General features: G+C 37.5%; 1 protein-coding gene across 1 annotated transcript in view; it reads left to right on the top strand.

Annotated features, from left to right (window-relative positions):
• The window catches only part of TANK (TRAF family member associated NFKB activator), a 56,769-nt gene that overhangs the window by 31,968 nt on the left and 782 nt on the right, over positions 1-24,019 (top strand). The window contains exons 3-7 of the mRNA XM_080927470.1: positions 77-185; positions 1,334-1,452; positions 14,680-14,750; positions 15,129-15,244; positions 20,397-20,947. Of these exons, the coding sequence (XP_080783596.1) occupies positions 77-185; positions 1,334-1,452; positions 14,680-14,750; positions 15,129-15,244; positions 20,397-20,947 (966 nt within the window). The remainder of the gene's footprint in view (positions 1-76; positions 186-1,333; positions 1,453-14,679; positions 14,751-15,128; positions 15,245-20,396; positions 20,948-24,019) is intronic.

The following is a 24,019-nucleotide window of genomic DNA, read 5'->3' on the forward strand; positions in this document are numbered from 1 at the left end:
CGGCTCCCATGCTTACTAGTGGACCCCAGATGCATGTGTCGGTGGGTATCAGGCTAACGGATGTTTTTGTCGGCAGACGGAGAACTATGAACAAAGAATACGCGAGCAACAGGAGCAGCTGACGTTTCAACAAACTCTTATTGACAGGCTAAAATCACAGCTGCTTCTCGTGGACTCTAGTCGAGGTACTTCTTTTCTTTTTATGTATTTCTGGAAACTTCTAAAAGAAAAGATAAAATTCAAATTTGTCTCTTTATCTTTTTTAAAATTAGTTCTGATGTAAGAGTCATAGGGCAGCTATACATTATGCTTGTTTAATTGAAACTTGCAGGAAGTGGGGAAGTAGCCATTCAGATATTCTGTAGGCTGGGATCCTGGGTTGCTAGAACTTCCTTGAAAGTACTTTGCCAGTGAATACCAAAAAGGCTTTTTAAAAAGTGTGTGCCTTTGAGTTGAAAATAGAAGCTGTAAAAATATATCATAAGACAATTTGTGCATGTTCTAGAAGATGTACATCCATTGTACATCAGAGTAGATTTCTAGAGGTCAGAAATCAAAACAAGCATCTGAGCTCCAAGATAGTTGAGCGTGTCCTGAGCCCAGAAAGAGTGCAGAAGCTCTGTGCACTTCCACACTCTGTGTCCTCTCTTAATGTCCTTTGAACAAACCAGTAAATAATCCAAAAAGGTACAGTGTCCAAAAGTTAAGTTGCAGTGAACAACTGTGTAGCCAAGAAAAGCAGTGATGATTGTTAACTTACCAACAGGAAATATATTCATGATGTGCAGAAAAATAAAGAAAACAAGATATAAAAATAAATTAAGGTTATTTCATGTGTACAGAAAACATTGTTTGAATTTGTAAGCAGAAAAGAAGAACATAGGATATGCTAATAAGAATAGTTCATGAGTGATGAAAATTATAGGATTTTTAAAATAGTTTTTAAAAATTTTATTTTATTTTATGTGTATGGGTGTTTTGCCTGCATCTGTGTCTAACCAGGTGTGTGCCTCATATCCTCCAAGACCAGAAGAGGGTGTTGAATCCTTCTTTTGAAATTACTGCAGTTGTGTTTGTGTTTGTTTGTATGATTGGTTGGTTGGTTTGTTGTTGTTGTTTTGTTTTGTTTTTAATTAGGTCTCATTACATAGCCCTGGCTATCCTGGAGCTTACTTTGTAGACCAGGCTGGGCTCAAACTCACAGAGATTTATCTGCTTCTCTCTGCTTCCCAGAGTGTTGGGATTAAAGGCTTGTGCTACCACACCTGTCTTTATTTTTCTTATTATATTTTCCCAAGGCTTTCTACTGATGCACAAGTGTTTTGTTTTGCAGATAACACTTATGGCTATGTACCTTTGCTTGAAGACAGTGACAGAAGGAAGAATAATTTGACCCTTGATGAACCACATGATAAAGTGAAACTAGGAACACTGAGAGATAAGCAATCAAAGGTAGGAAGTTCTGTCAGCCTCATTTTTAAGTAATCAGGCTTCACAGAGTTATAGATTATTTAGTTTATATGCTCACACAATCTGAGTCGGTAGAACATGGGAAGAAGGCAGACAATATTTTTTTTTCACCCCCTAACATTGCTTCTGCAGAAACTAACATTTAAATGCTGATATACAATATATTTCATTTCTTCCTGAAGCAATGACTTACCACTGAAACCTTTTTTTTAGAGTTTTTTAAATTAATTTTAAGTGTGCACCACATGCGTGGAGCGCCTTCAGAGGTCAGATGTATCAGATCTCCTGGAACTAATTACAGACAATTGTGAGCCACCAAGTGGGTGCTGGGAATAAACCCACGTTCCCTATAAAAGCAGTAGGTGCTCTTAACCACTGAGCTATCATCCCCTAGCCTCTATTTTGTTATTTTGTATTTGTATATGTGTGTGTCTATATATGGATATGTACACGTATATGCAGATGCCAGATGCAGTAAATCTCCTTGATCTGGGGTTATAGATGCTTGCGATCTATACAGAGAAAGTGCTAGGAACCAAAATCAGGTCCTCTGCAAGAACAGTATACACTCTTTACTAAGGAGCCATCTTTCTCCAGCTCCCTACCATTAGAACTCTAAACAAAGTTCTGTATCTGCAAACATGATCTGTCTTCCTAAATAGCATTACTTATTTCAAAATAAGCCATAAGCTTCATATTTCCTAGTGTTTTTAAAGGATTGTTTGCTGGTGTGTGTCTGTATGTTAGCATGCTCTTTGCATGCATGGGTACATGTGTCTGTTACATGCTCACAGAGCTAGGTGAGTGCCAACTGTCCTCCCTACCCCTCTCTACTCCCCTACCTCTCTCTGCCTATTCATTTGAGGCTGGGTCTTTTTAAAGTTCATTTGTGAGTTGTGTGTGTGTGGATGTTTTGCCTGCATGTCTTCATATGCACCACCTGTGTGCCTGTTGCCCAGGGAAGTCAGAAGAGAACTACTGTGTAGGTGCTGGGAAACAAACTTGGGTCCTCTGAAGAGCAACAAATGATCTTAACCACTGAACTCTCTCCCCAGCCCCAGAAGTGGAGTGTTCCCTGGATCTGGGACCTGCATTTTCTGCTGGGTTGAAAGTCAACAAGTCCCAGCCATCCTACCTCCATCCCTCTTAGGATTGGGGCTATAAATAGGCACTCTGCTTGTTATTTGAGTACCAGGACCAGAACTGTCCTCACAGTGACACATAAGAGCTCTGTGGAGCCATCTCTCCAGGCTTCCCAGGAATTCCCAGCCTCCTCATATCATAAGCATTTAATGAAGTATAAGTTTTAACAAAGTAATAAATCTCTAAACTGAGTTAGATATTAAGAAAAATAGTCCTATGTTTAAATTGTTTTCTACTTTTCCTTTCAATGTCCTTTGCTTGGCTAGCTTATTTCCAAAGAATTAATAATGCTGCACCAATTATACTGTATTTGTAAACAGACCATGGAACAAGTTCTAAAGAAATAAGCTCTGGGTAAGGAATAAATATAAATTCAGTAATTTATCATCATCATCCTTGTCAGTAGTATAAGAGAGATTTATATGATAGCCATATTTTAATTCTTTAACGAGCTCATGAATTTCTTTTTTAATTTTTATTTATTTTATGTATGTACACTGTAGCTGTCTTCACACACACCAGGAGAGAGCATCGGATCCCATTACAGATGGTTGTGAGCCACCATGTGGTTGCTGGGAATTGAACTCAGGACCTCTGGAAGAGCAGTAAGTGCTCTTAACCACTGAGCATCTCTCCAGTCCCCATCTCATGAATCCCATTTCTTGTGTTGTAACCATTTCATAGAAATAAATTAAACTATATTTAAATTTTTTCTTTTTCTTTTATGTTATTGTCAGTCCAAAGGCTGGTAGACACTGAATGTGTAGACAAGACATCTATTCTTTTTTATATTTATTTTTATTTTTGAAATGTTTTAATTAAAATGAATTACATCATTTTCTCTCCTCCTTTTGCTTCAACCAGCCCTTCCTAGCTACCCTCCCATGAGCCCCTCCCATGCTCCCCTTTCACAAGTTTTGTGTGTGTGTGTGTGTGTGTGTGTGTGTGTGTGTTTGTGTGCGTGTATACACGTACTTTCTGAGTTCATTTTTGTTGTTTCTGTATATGTGGTTTTTCAGGCTGACCATTCTGCAGTGCTTATCACTGACAGGTTAATGATCTCTCTCTAAGTAGTCACTAGGTACCCATAGTTCTTTGTCTAGGGGTGAGACCCAAGTTAATGCTCATCAACACTGCCATTGTTCTGCTCTTGTTTGTGCAGCCATTTCTAGGAGAGATGTTTCACACCTGAATTCCTGGTGTTCTGGTTCTCAAAGTGTTCTCCACTCTTCCATTATGTGCCCTATAGATGAAGGAACAGAGATATAGTTGTAGCCGTTGGGACTGGGCTCCCCACCATCTGTTTATCTCTGCATTGTGCTTTTCTGTGTTGATTTCCATTTGCTGTAAAGAGAAGCTTCTTTGATTTAGGGTCCTAGCTACACTTGAATGTAAGTATAAGGCTAAGATTTAGAATGGAGTAAGGATTACTCTGGTAGCAAAGCTAAGTTATTTTCTAAGATCTATGACCTCACTAGCCCAGAAGCTGGATAGATTTCCAATGCCAGGCATAATTCCCTCCGGTTGAGTGGGCCTTGAGAGTTTCACATCTTGTTCACCACAGTAATTACATATGTTTTACTCTGTCATACAACTAATTTCTCTAAAGTTACTCAAAAACTTAACAGTATAAAACAAAAATTGTTTTCTCAGTTTCTGAGTCAGAAGATTGTTAGACAACAGTTAGCTGCCACTGGTGTGGGCGTGCCACTTACTGCACGCTCTGTGCATGTCGCCGTGCTGGCGACTGTCATAGCTCAGACTATTACCACGCTCTGTGCATGTCGCCGTGCTGGTGACTGTCATAGCTCAGACTATTACAGGTTTAGTCGCATCTCTCGGTAACATCTTACACAGTGTATTCTGGAACCATGGAAGCTAAACCAAGCAAGGAGACTTTCAGATCATCCAGCTTGATCATCAAAAGCCCTGTGCCCTAAGTGTGAGATGTTTTAAACCATAGAGAACCCACTGTCAGCCCCTGAGAGAGGATCAAGGGCTGTATCTATACCGTGTTGGGAGTCACTGGACTATCCTTGCCAGCCTTTCTAAAGGAGGGTTTCTTATACCTGGTGCTCTGGGGTTTGTTAGTCTGTGGTTCTTGAAGGGAACACTGTCACCACAGGTGGCTTAGCTTCCCCCAATAAATATGTATATTATATTATATGTGTGTGCACATATACTAATGAACCATGTATAATTTTAGGTAAGTGTAAAATAATACAATTCTAATGCTTTCTCAAGCATCTTGATGTTATGTGTCCCTTGTTTCTCCTCCCTCTGTACTCCTCCCTGTGAAAGAGAAGGATTTATTTCATCTTACCTTGGCAGTTCATCCTGAAGGGAAGTCAAGGGGATAGGGTTGGAGGTGGATCCTGGAGGCAGGAACTGAAGCAGAGACTGTGGAAGAATGCTGCTTATTGGCTTGCTCTCTATGACTTGCTTAGTTTAGTTTTCTTTTCTTTTCTTCCTTTCTTTCTTTCTTTCTTTCTTTCTTTCTTTTTTTTTTTTTTTTTTTTTTTTTTTTTGTACAACCTGGGATCCCCTGCCCTGGGATGGCTTCACCCACAATGGGTTAGACCCTCTCACATCAATCACTAAGAAAATGCCCCAGAGGCAGGCCAACCCAATGGAGGAAATTCCTCACTTGAGAGTCTCTCCTTCCAAATAATTCTATGTCACATTGACAGAAAACAATTAGCACATGTTCCTTCAGTTTTTATGTTAGCAGTGTTTGAAGACAATGTAAAGTTCACAACCATTAAGCTTTCTGGCCTTCTGTAGTCTTGGATGCACACTGTGTGTACTTACAAACTCTGAACTTTTGGTTGCTTTCCAACTTAGAGATATCTAGGTTCAGTGTTCAACCCTGTACCTTCCTTCACTACTTTAGACATTATTTTTTGTTACTAGTCTATTAAACTGCATTTTTTTGTTTAAGATGCTATATATTATAGTCCAGCTCTTGTATCAAGAGAACATAACATGCAGATAGATGACAGACATAGTATTTATCATTTAGACAAAACTTAAACTTTAGATTTTTATCAAGGCATTAATCACAAAGTTATTTTGATCAGAAAGTTATATTTAATTTATATCATCTAAACATACTATTATATGTAACTTTTCTAAGAGAAGAAATTACAATAAAATTGACAATTACTCAAATGTTAAAATATTGTTCCTGTGTCCTATTGATGTTCACATTTGTCTTTCCCTCTTCAGTACAGAAACGGTAGTTGTAGTTAGTAAACAGTGCTACATGCCAACTTGGGGTTACAGAAAACTAACATGTGTACCATGATAAAAGACTCTTTTCAGTAGAAGCAAATGCCCCATTCTATCTTCTCCCAACCAGTCATATTTTTATTCATTAAAGTTCTAAGTTTTTTCCAAAGTTATCAAAATTAGGTATCATAAAATTTCAGAAAAAAAAAGTTGATATGTAAAGCTTTCTTAATAAGTCCTTTAAATTAAATTAATATATATTCATTTATATTAACATTAAAAGAAGTTTTGGAAAGATATTTTAAATATTTATATGTATATATACATACATACATATATATATATGTATACATACATATATATATGAACTTTTAAAAAAAGAAAGACAGAAGTGCCTTCTTTCCTAACATTTAAGCAAATTTGAACATTTTCAGTGTAGCTGACTTTTATCCCCTTATGTCCCCAAGTTGTCACATTTTCTACATCCTGCCCCTACCCTTTTTTAAATTATAAAGCCTACAAAATGGAGTTGGCATATACTTTCCAGCTTTGGTCTCTTTAAAACATAAAACCAACCTCAGTAGGTAAGGAACAGACCCCACATACACAAAGTGATCTAGTTTGTCTTACTGTTATGTTAAATCTATCATCCTAAAGCTCTCCACATCTATTTTGAAGATACCGGTTTTTTTTTTTTTTAATGTTTGTTTGTTTGGTTGGTTGGTTGGTTGTCTTTTTGGTTTGGTTTGGTTTGGTTTTTTGTTAGTGATGGGTTCTTTTCCCCGAGACAGGATTTCTTTGTATAGCCTTGGCTGTCCTAGAACTAGCTCTACACACCAGGCTGGCCTTAAACACTCAGACATCTACCCACCTCTGCCTCCCAAATGCTGGGACTTAAGGTGTACACCACCACCACTTGGCAAAGATATTGTTTTTCAATGTTGTAGAATGCATCTACATTTAATTTGTTGTATTATGGTTTTGTTTTATATTTTCTTTATTAAATTGTATGCCAAGATTCCAGCCTCACATACACAACACAAACTTTTAGCTATTGTATTATTGTATTATTATTATTGTATTATTCTTTGACACCTCACCAAAACTTAGTAAGAAGTAGCTAATTTTTTTTATTTTGTTTGTGTGCATGTGTGCACACACCCTATGGAACACATATGGAGGTCAGAGAACAACATGCAGAAAGAGTCTGTACTCTCTTTCTATCATGTAGGTACCAGGGAGCAGACTCCAGTAGTCATGGGGACAGGTGCCTTTAACTGCTCAGCCATCTCACTGGCCCAGTTTCTTAACTGTTAGTTGCAATGTGACATCTGAAGCCACATCAGTGAACTTCTCACCTACTTACCAGCCAGTGGTCTGTCTTACATTTTGACTGTCTTTCTGCTTATGTGTGGTTTTAACATAATGAGTTAGATAGTTGGTTATTGGCTTACTGAATTGTATAGATAGTAGATCTTCCGAGCGTTGACTTATTAGCTGATATTTAGAAGTTGAATTTAATGCCATCACCAAGCTCACCACAGAAACCTTTCATGTATTGGGCAGCTGTCAAGCTTACTATAACAGGTACAACTTTTCCAAAATTTCAATTCTCACTTGAAAGCTCAAATTTTATCATTGGCAACAAGTCTTGTCACTTGTTTTCCTTAAAGTGACAGGCTAGCTTCATTTACGTTAGAGAAAATGTCTGAATAACCATAGCCTGCATGTCATTCATTCTCTGAAGTGAAAATAGCATTCTTTCTAAAAAGTGACTAGTTCATCTCACAACTGAAGTCTTATGCAAGTTTCCCCAAGACAGTCCTTGCACTTCAAGACTCATCAGAAGCTTCACTTACACTGGCTTTTTGTACAATCAGTGTAAATGCCAATATAGTAAACACTGCACATATCATTTTAATACTACTGTGAAAATAGTTTAGCTAATGGATGGCATTACATATGTTTTTTAATCATTAACCATTTTGCAGATGCCAAAAGGAAACATAGACAAGGTCAAAGAAAAATGTCTGTATTAGCCATAACATAGCAAGCAGTAAGGAGTCTGTTTGCCCGTTCCCACCTGGGCTGGAGGAGGTCTACAGAGGCCTCAGATGGATGCTTGTAGTTAGAGTAGTGGGAAGGAGTGTGTAGCCTAGGGAGTCCTGCGCTTTATAACAAGCACCAGGTAAGGTGGATCTTTGAGAAACTGTCTGCTCTTTCAAGTTTACTGACTGTAGACATAACAGTCCTGATAAAGAACAGTAAGGGTCTGATATTCATGACATGTGCAAGGACACTCAAGGCCTATGACTGACATCTCTCTCCAGCTGCAGACATCTTGAAAGGATCTTGGGATTCACAGGGGTCCTGAACTCTGTGTTGAGACTCAGTGCTTTAGATGGATTTAATTTCCTGTTAAAAAAAAATCATGTTACCTTTTTATCAGTAAGAGAAATACTAAGAATATTCTAGCATTTCATCAACTTTAAGAATATATGAATATCACGTTTCCTCATCATTCCTTTTCACATTTATTTGATAAACATTAATATATTAAATGATATTTATAAATTATTGCCTGTTGTTTATCTGTATCCATTGTACTAAGTACATGTCAAGTACTGATTTTTTTTTTTTACAGTAATATATTAAAACTGTGGAGACTAGGGGAAGATAGCGGAGAGGTAGAGGACATGCTTACCAGCCACAGTCCTGGCTTTAAGAATGTAGGTAACAGGAGAACGAGGTGCTCAGTGGATAAAGATGCTTCCTCCAGGTGAAAGGGGATGGTTGCCATGGCATGAATGCCCAGTCTCACCACACATTACTGTAGAATTAGTGCAATAAAATTGTAAAAAGAGAGAACTATGTGGGTCAGAAATGGAGAGCAAAAAGCCACTTAGCTCTGCTTAACCACGGATTTCCAGCACTTTTCCCAATGTGGTATTTTGACAACTTTATACTGGTTTTTTAATCCTTCCCATGACATTGCTCGAATTTGGAGGTTGGGGCAGTGGGGCTCACCTAATTTTTCATTTACATCTAATATGCCACGCTCTGAACTCTGCTGCTTACTTAGGCAGACTCGCTATGTTATGACAGCAGATTCACCCTGAAAGGTTGTTTTTTCTTTCCCATTAGTCATATTTCCATATTCTCATTTTAAATTTTTAAAAGATTTTTGTTTTGTTTTGTTTTTGGATATTGTTTAATTAAATGTAAAGAACAAAAAAAAAGAAACTATTGCTACCGAAAGAGTTGGCATTTTTTATTACTCTGCCAAAGGTTTTATTTATCTAGATAAAAGAAATATAGGAATATTAACGTCTCACCTACAGTTCCATTAATAGCAGAATAAAGCACTAACTCTGCTTTTTTTCTTTTTCTATATAATTAAGATAATTTTACAGTTTTTAAAAACTTAATTCACTAAGTACTAGAGTCACGGTTGAAACTCGGGGTTTTATTATGTGCTTGTGTGCTTTGCCTGGATGTGCAGCGCATGAATATCTGGTGGCAGTCACATCGCCTCCACCCTCAGGAGGAAAGCAGTGGCAAATGCTGGCTCCTCGCTCCTCCACTTTGTCTCCAGTCTCAGTGAGGTGGGCCGGCACATTTACGGTGAGCCTTTCCTCCTTACTGTTCTGGAAACACCCTCATAGACACACTAGGGTTGTGTTTCCATGGTGATTCTAGATCCAGTCAAAGTAACATTGAAGAGTGAGCATCTGGCTGGAGAAATGGTTCAGCAGTTAAGAACACTGACTTCTCTTCCCAAGGTCTTGAGTTCAATTCCCAGCAACCACATGGTGGTTCACAACCAACCATCTGTAATGGGATCTGATGCCCTCTTCTGGTGTGTCTGAAGACAGCTACAGTGTACTCATATAGAGAGAGCAAATAAATAATTTATAAAAAATGAAAGTGAGCATCACAGTGCTGTGTACATTAGATTATAGTTAAAGGGTTTTCCTAGAAAAGGGCTATGAGAAACCTTATTTAAAATGGTTAAGCTATGTGGTTTCTATTTTGCATGAGAAGTCACCCCCAGGAATAAATATTTATATATCTTAAGAAGGTAAATTGGGGGCTAGAGATGGCTCTGCCCTTATGAAGAACTGGATTCCATTCCCCGCACCCATATGGCAGCCCACAGCCTATTTGTAATTCTAGTTCCAAAGAGATCCAATGCTCTCTTCTGGCCTCCAAGGGCACTAGGTACAGATGTGTCACATTGACACACACAGGGAAAATGCCTATACACGTACATAAGGCAGCATTTTAAAAGAATGAGTTCAGAAAGATAGAAAGTAAAGGTTGTAAAAGATAGGTTAATAGAAAAGTTTTGATCTCCAAGGTTATGTTAGTGTGTTTGAAGTCATACTAGTTATGTACAAATGATGTATTTTTGACCTTTTAAAGTGTATTTTTATTGTAGTATTGAATTTTTAGATATTTTTGGTGGATTTATATTAAACTAGAACCCTGTAAAGAACTTGGAAGTAATTAGGGTGTTTAATTTTATTTTTATATTGTTTATTTTCTTGCCATTTCCTCCAGAAGACTGGGATGAATCCCGTTTTACCCTGGAGTAGTTCCCACCCTGGCAGGGGCTTTCCTAGCACACTATACTGTCTCATGCAGAACAGACCTGGCTCCTAGCATTTTATTCCTCTTGTGTGCTGTATTTTCAGGAACGTTAATGAGGGTGAAAGAACCAGAGATTTTTTTCATGTACAAAACAATTTTTAGATTAATTACAATTTCCCTATTTTTATACTTATATTATCTCATTTATTTCTGGGGTTTTTTTAAATCCTATTTTCTGGGATCTTAATCCTCTTGTTTGTGCTTTCTCCTTAGTTCAGTTAAATCCATGGATTCTGTCTCACTACATCTGACGCTCATTATGGAAATATCCAGATTCAGCTGGTCTTTTAATATTTAATTCTTTTAAGTTCCAAAAATCTACATAAAAGTGAACCCTGTGTTTTCTGTTTCTTTCTCCACTGCTCATGTTTTGGTTTTCTGTGCTGAGTTTACCTGACTCATACTTAGAACTTCACAGCTTTACACTTCTTATCAACCTTTCCTCTTCCCTTGTGTGCCTCTTGATTTACATTTCCAGTGAGGCTCTCTAAGATGAACCTATACTACTGCACTCAGGGTGAAGGTAGAGGGGTCCCTCCCCAGGAATTGAAGGCCAGCCTGGTCTAAATAGACAGTCCCAAGTTGGCCTTGCTTTAAAAAGAGGGGGCACAGTTCTCTTTTTTACCATCTTAAAAGAAAAATCCTCTCCTCTTGAACATAATTCATAAATTATATAAATCAGTACTGACTTCACTGAGTTGCCTTAGCACCCAAAGTAAACATCATTTTTATACACAAGAATCCCACTAAAATTTAGAGGCAATACTTCATGTGTTGCTGGCATAACATGACAGGCATTGCTCTATATGTCACTGAGCACTTATCTCCCTTATTTAAAATTAGTTTTGTAGGACTGGAGATTCATCTCCTTGGTGGTAAAGTGCTTGCCTAGAATGTTTTCAGGTCCTGGACTCTACACCCAACAACGCCAAAATAAATTAATGAAAATAAAAACCACAAAGTTAATAAAAACTAGCCTTTTACAGTTTACGTTGCTTAAATATAAGAGATTATATGGATATTCTCACTCCTTATACAAACTATAACAAAGATAAGCCTTGTCTCAAAATATAAACTGAGCCATGTCTACAAGCCTAGCACTGGAGAAGCTGAGGCAGGAGGATCTCGTTATGTTCTTGGTAACATACCTAGCAATTCCTGTCTTGTTACTCTGAGGTCTCTATACATGGCCCAGGTTATCCTTGACTCAAGATCCTCCTGCCTCTTGCTTCCCAGGTGCTAGGATTATTGTCATGGCTCAGTTTGCATTGCTTTCTTGGTGGGATTGCTGTTTGTACCTAGTATGCTTTAAAAAGCAGCACAAAGCATGTTCAGTTATCTTTTTGTCTTTATTTTTATGCTAAGGAACACTCCCTGTCTCAGGCATGCTAGTAAGTACTCTACCATTGAGCCACATGCCTGGCCAAATTTTTTTTAATCTCGATATGAAGAATAAAATGAATTTCTGAGTAACGGAATATTAGCTGCCGTTTTCTCTTTCCTCTTTAAGTATCACCAAATACTCTGACTCTGACATACCTATTTTTATATAATACCTGCTTTTGAAAAACTGGTGAACACTAGAGTGTCTTAGTTCACACAGATGGACATCTTCAGCTTTCAGATGGGTTTCTCTTAATAGATTCAGTGTAGGGCTTCTCCCCATGGAGAGTGAATATGACATGCAATACTTACCCTATCAATCACTTCACTACTTACATACTCCAAACTTGAAATAGTTCATTCTGTTGTATCATGCCTCAAAATAAGTTTATTTGTTTAATGATTTGACACTTTAAAATCTCTTAAGGTAATGCCCAGGTTTCTCTTGCTTTTTTACTTGAAAATCAAGTTTAGGTTCCTACAGTATAAAATCCACTTGAATAATATTTAAATGTCAAAGAAACAATATAAGTTATGTCTCTCTGGTGTTAACTTCGTCTCTGACATGCACTGCGAACAGTAGGTGATGTTATGGCAAGATGAGTCGGTACGTACGTACATACGTACATACACACACACACACACACACGATCCTGTAGCTAGAGGGTGAGACAGCGTATAGTGCATAGGAGAGCCTGTCAGAGAGGGCAGCGGCAGGAGGGAGAGTGCTGGAAAGAAAGTCTGTGTTGAGCAGTTGACTTGTCATTGCCTACATTAATCCTAAATCCTTTCTAACACAAACAATTGTCTTGAGAAAGTTGTTACATGTTACAGTGGAAAATGGCATCAACACACTGTACCTATTCTAACCAAACCTCCTGAGAACTTCAGAAATTCACTCGCGTTCCTATTTTTCAATTACCATGTTAAAGTATCTTTTTTAAATTCACCATTGAATACTCTGGATTCTGAAGTTTTCAAATGCGGGCTGGAGGTGACACCCAACCGTAAACTGAGCTCTCTGGAGGCTACGAGGACAAGGACAGGTCACATAGTGAGCTGTAGGCCTGTCTCAAAGAGAAAGTCGTCTATTAGCAGCACATTAACAGACATAGTATGAACGGTGGAAACTAGTGTCTGCCTGACATGGTGATGCTTTTACTTTCATGGTAAGAAGAGTAGAACTAAGAAAAGCTGAATTAATAGAAATTCCTGACTCCTGAATCCCCTTTGCCTGTGCCAGTACACTCAGTGATCTTGTCACTGGTTATTAAGTCTAGACATCAAAGAAGGTAGGCACCAGACATCTGCCAAGCCAAACAAAAATGCAACATTCTTGTGTTGCCTTTTCTTTCAACCCTGCCCAGTCCTGGCTTGTTTTTAATGCCCTCAACCTCAGATCAGTCACTCCTGGTCATGGTAAGACCAGACTTTGGAAACTGGGATGTTGTTACTACAACTTTCTGTATTTTATCCTCAGTTTTAGGCCAAACATTCTTTTTAGTTCTTTTTAGCTCCTAGTAAAATAGTTACTGCAAATTTCTCATGGCAATTTTTAAAAGGAAACTACTCTCTTTGTTCTAATCCCTTTTTATAATTGAACATCAATTCTGTTCTCATGACGCCCTATCCTTTGACTTTGTCACTTAACATTGGATTAGATGGTGGCAGCAGTTTGGGAATAGAGGCTGCAGAGATATGGCTCAGCAGTTAAGAGCTCTCGCTGCACTTCAGGGTCTCTGAGGCCTCTGCTCTCCATGGGCGTATGCACAGATATGCACAGACACACGCACACCTCTGCAAATAATTAAATCCTAAAACTTGAATCTTAATTTTGCTGATAGCTAGCAGTGACATTAATTGAATAAAACCAAAAGTTACTCAACATTGGGCCAGCAAGATGGCCTAGTGAGTATAGGTACTTGCTACTAAATCTGCAGCCTGAATTTATGTCCCAGGTCTCAGATGACAAGGAGAGAACAGAGCCCCTCCAGTTGTTCCTGCATGTGCACACAAAATAAATAAATGTAAAATAGTTTAAGTTTCAATTTAAGAATTATACAGTTTGGACTAAATTATGAGAATATGATATTGGAATTTCTTGAGATTTCAGAATTTGTTGGCGTATAGCTTTAGAAAGCCTACCAGACATGACTAGAGGTTGTGTGTGTTTTACCTCTGGGCCATAGAATCCGTGACCACAGTGTGTTCTGTGGGCATCAGTTTTCAGAGTCAGAATATATGTAATACCAGTGTAGGCCACAGGGTGGGAGTGAAAGGCAAGGACTTGTAGCCAAACAACCAAAATACATAATACATTATCTTGATAAGCCTCTTAAATGCTTACTCTTATTTTTTTTTAAAAAAACTGTAACAAAAGACAATGGAGTTGACTTACATATATAGGCCATTGTTAGTGACTCTCAAAGGACAGTGTCAGAAATGTTTTCACTACTAAGTTTCTAAGCGTAGAGGTGCTCAGTAATCAGATTAGCCCTTTTTATTAACTGATTATGAAATTTTCTTATAATTACCATTTGGAGGCAGTAATCAAAAAAGTTACCAGAAATAATTTTCATTTTCTATCTTCATTTTTATCTTGTATTTTTATTTTTTTCCCTTGGTCTCATTTAAAGAAAAGAAGACCTATCATATTATGTAGAGATAAAGTCTCTTGTACTGTGTGTGAGAGAGCCTGTATGCACTACTGTGGTTGGTTTTAAGTAGGTGAGTGTTGTATTGTGTTTTCTCATGTGAGTTTAGAGGCATTCAAGTGTCATCATTTCTTTTTATCTTAAGGTGAGAAGACAAGAAGTTTCTTCTGGAAAAGAAACCTCAAAGGATCTCAGCGTCCCTTTGCATCATGAAAGGTGGTTCTAGAGCCTTCTTTACCAACCCAAGATGTATAAATATTACAATATGCAGTATGTTGTGCAGTTTTAAACTTTTAACCTTTATAAAAGAAAACAGTTGATCCTAAGTACTAGAGTGGACCCCATATGTGGAAATGACCTAACTATAGCCTGCAGTGCATTTATGATCTAGAACTTTTTCCATTTGCTTTGTACCTAGCTTTTCAAATATTAGAATTGACTAATGATATTTTCTTCTAATTTAAATTTTATTTTTAATGTTTCACTTTCCAATAATTCTGTGATCCATAAAAACTATGCTATGTATATTTAATTACAATAACAAATCATTTGGAGGTATAACCTTAACATTTTAAAATATTGGTTTGTTTTTAGGGATAATATAGAGAAGACTTTCTGGGATCTTAAAGAAGAATTCCATAGGATATGCTTGCTAGCAAAAGCACAGAAGGACCACTTAAGCAAACTTAATATACCAGATATTGCAACTGGTAAGATTAAATTTACCTTGTAATATTTTAATTGTGCTTGTTGAAATTGATTTAATTTGCAATAGAAAAATACCTCCAAATTTGGCTTATGAAAGGTTAAGAATCTGCACTTTTTCATTTGTATTTTAACAAATATATGCTATTAAATTCTCTAATGTATATTCTAGAATTCTTGATTTTTTTTTATCATCTTCATTGTATATGGTGCTACATAGATTTAACTGAATAACCTAATTACCAATCAGAATGATGAAAAGTACCATCTTTAAAATATAGGATACATGTCTATATTTTCTATTTAGGGGTCATATTAAACATTAACTTATGTGTCAGTAAGTGGCCTTAAAGCAACACTGCCATATATTAGCTAATTACAATTATAACATCTTATTAATTTTTCACTAAATTCTGCCTGAAATGTTTCTGATACTCTAGTTTAAGAATAAAAATGTAGCATGCACATTTTCTTAGACCCAGTTCTCTTGGCAGCACAAAATAAAAACTGAGTGTAAAGTAGCACTTACGAGCATGTGTTTTGCACACATGCCGGGTTTTTGTTTTTATTGAGGTAGGGTCTCAGCCTGCTGTCTGAGGCATGCAACCCACCATGTCAACCAGGCTGGCCTCAAACTCTCAGCAATCTACTTGCCAGTCCCCAAGTGTTAGAATTGTAGGCCTGAGCCACATGGCTGTTGCAGTGTTTGTAGGGTGGAGGGCTTGCTTGCTTGTTTTTCAAGCTCTAGACCGCCATCTTGGTAGTTGCTTCAGTGGTTAACATACCAGTGACAAAATAACAGAAATTGAGTCTAGCATCAAGACACTTCAGTAAACAAAACAGAATAAAATGATCATTTGTAATGATAGATTCTCTTATTGCCCTTGTGATGGGGGATATTCTACCGCCAATTCCCAAGCAATATGATGTACAGTTTTCACTCTGAGAGGTGGTACACCAGTGACCATGGGCACATTCCTCATTGACGATCCTTTTCTGCAGCTCTCGCATCAGAGCATTAAACTCATTGATAGTGTGGGCTCTCTTTTTGCTACTGCTCACACTTTTATTTCCCCAAAAGTTGGGCCTGGTGGAGAGGGGGAAGGAAGACAAGCTTTATAGACAGATGGAACCTGTGCTTCTTCTCTTGCTGTCTTCCTAACTTCTCCAACAGAGCATTGAATTTCTTCATCTTAATGTTTGCAATGTTCATTCTACACAGACTAAAGATATAGAAATAAGCAGTTTCACTTAAAATAGGCTAGCTGTATCTAGAATTCATAAGCATGCTCTTTAAACATCAACATCTTATCAAAACATTGTAATAGTGATATATTCTTTGCTACACAGAGAACATAACCCATTATCAATTACTTAATACTTTGACCATTTTTAAATTGCTTAAGTCTAACTCTTAGTATGTATCTGTCAGCCTGAACACTGAGTGTTTAACTTCAATTTCTTCCCCACTGAAGCTGTTCCCTAACATTATTCTTGTGCTTAATATAAAGTATAATATAAAGCACAGTTAATATAGATTGCATCACAAATGATAAGTGAAACATTACTCTAGAAATGTTTTAGATCTGCATTAAAGCAAGTAATGCTTTGTTTGGTCCAAACAAAACACAGGTGTTAAATACTGTGCCCTGACAGCATAGCTCTATACTTTCAACTGCTGGATGTTAGGGAAAGAAAGAGGACACAGTTTAGACACCTGGTCAGGGTTTTCAGATACACATGTCATTACCATGTCTCTTCTAATCACTCACTCAGGGTAATGACCTTGAGGAAGGGGGATAAGGGTGGAACTGTATGTTTAAGCAAGTGTCTTCTCAGGGAAAGTAACTAGTCTAAAAGTAGAGCCCTATTTCATTCACTATTAGAATAAAACATAGGATTAGGGGTATAGACAATCATCAGCTCTTTGGTCAGCATTCATGATAATTTGCATAAGCAGTCTAAACAGCCTATATGTACATTTGGAAATCTAAAATTTTTCATTTTACTTGTTTTCCTTGCAAAACTAGGTGTTAATGAAACAAACAAATTACAAAAGCTGCATGCTCGCTGGCTGGTGTCTGGCAGTGTGGTATTGGGTGTTGAGTGTTTCTGTGGACTTTGTTTCATTTTATCTAAGGTCAGACTTGGAATAGTCATGGGATTAGCTCAAGTCACTTTAATGTGACTAAGCTTCTATACAGCTAGCTATTCCAAAAGAAAATACCTGCCTGCTTCCTGCAGCTGTTTGATGCCTCTCTGTTTTCTTTGAAGGGGGATTAGGTGAACTGTTAAGAAAATCATTCAAAGCACAGTTCTGTCAGCTTGAGCAATCTCCCAGTGTAGAAGCTAATGTGTTCAGTTTAGCATAATGCTTCTGAGAACACCCCAGAGTTGATTACCTGGGTTCTAGTGCCAGATTTAGCACTCACTAGCTGCACTACCTTGGAAGTAGCCATGGAGTTAACCTTTCCGTATCCCCTCCCTCACATGTAAATTAGGGATAATAATAGTGCCTGCGTTGGCATTACTCTGAGGATTAAGTGAATTAATGTATACACCAGTCAGTGTGTGGCACATGGACGTGCTATCAGTGTTAATAGTTGTTGCCATTAGCAGCAGCTGTAGTTTTTAAAGTATTTACCCTGTTCTGAATATCATTTGAGAAAGTATTTTAAAGAATTTTATTCCTGTTTTCCTAGCATTTCCTGCCACCCTCATATCTACTACCAAGAAAAATGACTACTTGAGAGTAAATGGAGTTTTATCTACTTCAAAGGTTAAAGGAATCTAGTAAAAACAATTGAGTTTGGTCTAAATTACTACACTGTTCCTAGTCACATACTATCTAGTAAATATAGGTTATAATCCTAGCTCCTGTGAGGAAAAGAATACAGTATATGTGCACCAGGCATTAGGTGGGACACCTGGGTCAGTAGAGAGCAGAACATGGTTTTATTTGTCATAGAAACCTGTTTTAAGGGGGGAAGGGGAGTCTACTTGCTAACATAAGATTGTTCAATTCTCAGATCACCTAAACATCGTAGGAGAGCCATTCAGAGAATCAGTGTCTAGGTGAAGATGAGGTCAAGTAAGAGTTAGGCAAAGAGCTACGCATGGGTAATGTGCTAACCATAGTACTAGAAAGGCTGGAGCTGGGGAACTGACAGTTTGGAGTAACGTGGGTGCCATGATGAAGCAGTCTGAGAGAGATGAGGAGGCATGTATGAATTGTTACAGAATACAATGTATGTATGCAACGTTACCAAAGAAATTGGAGGCATTGTACTACACATCAAATCCCAATGGAAAGGTTTGTGTGTTGGAATGTGCTATGGCAACATGCAAGTGTCATAAGACCCCAGTGATGTAAGGAATATAAAGAGATCGGCATCTGTTGAGTTCCCACCAACATAGACAGACTGGACAGTGCTGTGTATAACCTGAACTCTCATGCCTATTTCACTGGTAACATCTTCATTTGTGAATGTATGGCTTCACTAATGACTGTGTATCCATTGAATATGATATAGTATAGTACACACAGTATTGCACTCCTACAATTCCAGTCTTTGTGGAGTCAGGAGGACCAACAGTTGAATGCTAACCTCACCTACATAGTAAGTTTCAGGCTAGCCTGAGCTTCAGGAGACCCTGCTCCCAAAGACAACAACCAAATACGCTACAAAACATAATTGCTTCTTAAAATAACATTGTGATGCCTAATCTTGTTTTTCTATTATTTCAGAATCATAAACATGGGTAGTACTTTGATAATTGTTGGGTGTGGTTGGGTTTAGTTTGGTATCAGTTCTTGCCAGTCCTTTATTATGCTGTGGCCTTTTGTTGCTTTGTTTTTAAGAGTTAATTTTAATCGTGTGTGTGTGTGTGTGTGTGTATGGGTCTGTGCATGAATGTGGGTGCCCATGAAGACCAAAGATACAGGGTCCTCTGAGCTGGAGTTACAGGTGCAGTGAGCCACCCAGTGTGAGTTCTGGGAACTAAACTCCAGTCCTGTAGAAGGGCACAGGTACTCTTACCACTGAACTACCTTTCCAGTTCAAAATTGTGTCTCTGAATTCATATGCCTGCATTTTTGTTTTGCTTGCCTCCTCTCGTACACCACCATTTGCTGGTTCTTGTCTTTCCTTAACAGTTCATAGCTCCATTTAGTTTGCTGTGGTCCCTGTAGCTCCAACTCTGGTTCCTCAGAAGTCTCCTTGCCAGCATCTGACTGAAGCCTAGAGATCGTGTTGAAATAGCTCCTAGATGAATGAGCTAAAGAAACTTCAGTGCCCACCTCACATCTGCTTGTTTGTTAAAGGGGCCTCTCTAAATAAGAGAAAACAACATACAAATACAGTTTTAGCTTTCTTCCTTCCTTCCTTTCTTTCTTTTTCTTTTTTCTTTCTTTTTTTTTTTTTTTCTTTTGAGACCGGCTTTCTATATAGACATGGCTGTCCTTGAGCTTGATATATTGACCAGGCTGGCTGTAATTCACAGATATGCACCTGCCTCTGCCTCCTAAGTGCTGGGACTAAAGGTGTGGACCACCACATTCAGCCATATTCACATTTAATTCCTTAAAGTGTGTGCCAGAATGTCAACCTCTTTTGCCTCTACTATCTTTTTCTTTCCTGACCCTGACACCACCACTCCTTCCCATGAACTCTTAAGTATAGACAGTGACTAAATTGACCAGAGTTATATTTAATAGCACACTGTCCTAATTTTATATGTACATACATATCTGTATGTATATATGTATACATGTATGTATATATATAAAGCATTTCCCTTTTAAACTCATTTGTCTAAGTAAACTTACAGCTGGAGCTTCTTTTACAAAGTAAAATATACATGGTGTAAGTGTTTTTAAGTGTAAAGCAGTAGAACTGAGAATAAGTTGCTAAGCTTCCAGAGGAAGACCTAGCAGAAGACAAAGCAATTAAGTTGCAGCCTGTACACTGTGCTCGGTTCACCTGCAGGGGACTGCCGTTATCCTCAGGGAAAACGATAGCAAACATAAAAATACCAGTTGTCCTCAGTTATAAAAACCAATAGAAAAGACAACCACCCTCTGCTTAATGCTGGTTCAACAGTTTTTTTTCAGTGACTTGAATGTGACTATTTGCCTTTTGTATCTGTTTCCTGCAGACTCACAGTGCTCTGTGCCTATACAGTGTACTGATAAAACAGATAAACAAGAAGCGCTGTGTAAGCCCCAGGCTAAAGATGATATAAATAGAGGTATGTCGTGCGTCACATCTGTCACACCGAGAGGACTGGGCCGGGATGAGGAAGATACCTCTTTTGAATCGCTTTCTAAATTCAATGTCAAGTTTCCGCCTGTGGACAGTGACTCTGCTTTTCTACACAGCACTCCAGAGACCCCGAACATCCTTACCCCTGCCACGCCTGAGGCAGTGTGCCAGGACAAATTTAACATGGAAGTCAGAGACAGCCCAGGAAACTTTGTTAAAACAGAAGAAACTTTATTTGAAATTCAGGGAATTGACCCCATAACTTCAGCTATCCAAAACCTTAAAACAACTGACAGAACAAAACCCTCAAATCTTAGAGCTCCGTGCTTCCCCGCTGGAGACCATACTGTGTTCTATGTAAACACGTTCCCACTTGAGGACCCGCCTGACGCACCTTTTCCCTCACTGGATTCCCCAGGAAAGGCTGTCCGAGGACCACAGCAGGTAACTGTTTTGCATTAACAAATATTTTATTATGTGTGAACACACATTTTGTCATACATGCACAGATATGAGTCTGTTTTAAGTTATCAGGAATCCATTTAAAATTAATGACTATCCAGAGTTGAGGCTTTCAATAAAATATGTAAGTTGTGTATTAAAGGACATGAATTTTAATTATGAACATGCTGAGGCTCCACCATGATCCTCAGGGCATGGCTTTACTGTTGACTCCTCACTGTTGACTCCTCTTCAGTCACAGCGTGCTTGCATCAGTGCTCGTAAACTCAGTAATAGGAAGTAAATAATTTGTTAAAACCTTGCATATGTACACATAATGTGTAATTTTACATAAGTAGATATTGCACCAAATATTCAAAATAAACTGTCATTCAGCCTACTTCTGTTACATTTTCCGTTACAGCAGTACAGAGGTCTGTAGTGTTTGTTTCTGTTTTTGTTTTTGCTAACCTGATACTAAACAGACATCCTTATCCATTTTTCCAATAATGCCTGCATGTGAATAATGTAATCCAATGTCTTCTTTACTGTGTGTGAAGCACAGAGACTCTGTAGCCCTTTCTAACCCTGCCACCCTTTCTTTCAGATCCAGGTTCTTCGACAGAAACATTCTTTTTTGTTAGGGAAAAAAAAAAGTTTTGTGTATTTTCTGAAGATAAATGCCAAGAATTGAAAAGCTAAAAATAAATAGAAGCTTCTCATTAGAATTTTCAAACATTTGCTTTTCTTTCAGATTAGGAAAAAATACGTAATACCTTTGGCTTTACGTATTCTTAGCAGTTATAGGCTTTTTGAATAGCATGGGAGGAAGCAACAGTCCGGCTGTGGGATGCTTTAGTTGTGGGCATAACCAGGGATTCTAACAAGTCTTGGTGGTTAGCTCTTCAGGTTCAATCCCATACCTTATTTCACTTTGGGGTCCTGGCTCTAGTTGTTACCTAATGAAACAATGAAACAATTTCCTGTTCTGGGAGCAGAGTCCCACCGAGCCAGAGCTGCGTGGATTCTAACGCCTGTTACCCTCCCTCCATTATACCCCTGGCTTGTTCTCTTACTAGTCAGCCTGGGCCTTCATGTTTCAGTAGATGGCAGCCTGCATTGTGCATTCACTTTCTCTACTGCAGCAAGGGAAACAGCTGGTATGTGATTACAACTTGATGGAAAAGTATTCAGCTTTAAAAATGCAAGAGAATTGGTGTTGAGCTGTCATAAGACATGGGGCATAAGGTTAGATAATTGATATTTTGGCAGAAAACGCAAAGAAATTGGTTTGATTTAAAGGCCATGTTACAGTTTTAGTTTGCAAAAAATATTCCTTTAAGTGGGTCTTATTAAACATCACTCCCTTGTATTAATAAAGCTTATAAATACAGCTCTTGAGTTGTCCACAGTAAAAAGCATCGGTCACATATCTTGTTATTACTTTATATTAATCATTACCACCAAATACGGACTTTTCACTTTTACTTTCATGGCACAGACTAAAATATACATCCACTTATTTCTGTTCTGCCTGGTTTTTCTTTTTTCTTTTTGCTGAGTCAGTAATTGGGTTCCAATTAAATTCCAAGAACAGATCCAGTCTGAATCAAAAGCCACTAATGTCAAATTTCAATATAAATTGTCAGTGGAGGATTGGGTTATCAAATTTAGGAACTGGCTCACTTTTAAGCTAATTTCTTGCTATTTCATTAATTTTAATAAAAAATATCTTGAAGGTAATAATTTTATTGCTAGCCATGACAGTTTGCATTATTTTCTTTTCTGCAGTAACATGTGAATCTGGTTAACTGTTAACTCATTTCCATTTATACACTCACAATGATCACTGCTTTTCTTTCATCGGGGAAAGTTTTTAACCAAAAATTACTTTGCCCCAGATTTTATGACTTTATTTTAAATGTTGTTAGTTTTGTTCCCATAAAGACAAATGGAGCCCACATTTTAAGGCTCCTGTACTAACACTTGAATGTGTCTTCTGCCTAAACAAAGCGTACATATTAATCCTCCTGTCCTGCGGTGCTCACTGCTGGCGATGCACTGAAACCCAGACATTTTATTAACAGTACATGTTTATGGAAATAACTCAAATGAAGTTAAAGGCATAAAAATTGTCTGGTGCTGAACTAAGATGTGTTTCCTTAAAAACATGTTAGTAACTGGAGCACAAAGCAATCTCTTTAAATGGTTTCTTGAGGTTACTCTCTACCTGTGTCAGAGAAATTTACCTGTGCCAAGGTAAGAATATGTTTCTAATAATCACACTTACACAGTTCAAGAAAATAAGATATTTTTGTCATCATCATTTCTATTGAACACCTACCTTTACACTAATTCATATATACATATATTAGTAATATATATAACTCATATATATATATTATTCTAGACTTCTTAAAAATATATACAAGTTTTTATTTTCTAATAATTACAATGGAGATGGCTTTATTAAATTACAGCTTCCTATGTTTCTTTAAGTGGGCAATTTACTGATAAGTTTCATTTTATTTATTTGCAAAAAAGAGTAATGCCAAACTATAAAACAGAAGTAAAGAAGTCAAAAGAATGTATCTCTGTTTAGCTTTTTATTGAGTGATTTAATATTTGAAGTTTTTAAAAGCTGATAAATGAAATTTGTTTAGTAGTTTAAAAGAAACTTTTTCGAAGAAATCAGAATGCTGATTATATATGATTTATTTATTTGTATTTTTAATTGCTTTTAATAAAACTGTGCTTGCACATGTACGATTAAAGACTATTAAATACAGAACTTAACATGGTCTAAAATATTGGCCATTGTTTCAAAACTATTGCCATTTAAGATAGCTGAATATCAGTGACTGCTGCTGTTAAACCTAAAGTATTTTTAAACATGTAAAGATAAAATTCAGGAGGATGAGGCTAAGTTGTGCCCACTCTGGAAAAGAAATCTGCTTCCACATTAGAGAATTTCAGATATAAGCACATAAAAAGTTATTCAGATATTTGGATTTGAAGTTTGATGCAAGTTGATTTTAAACACAAATAACAAAAGATGTTTTTGTTTGTTTCCTG

This window comes from Micromys minutus (genome assembly GCF_963924665.1).
Source record: "Micromys minutus genome assembly, chromosome: 13".
NCBI classification, from domain to species: Eukaryota; Metazoa; Chordata; class Mammalia; order Rodentia; family Muridae; genus Micromys; species Micromys minutus.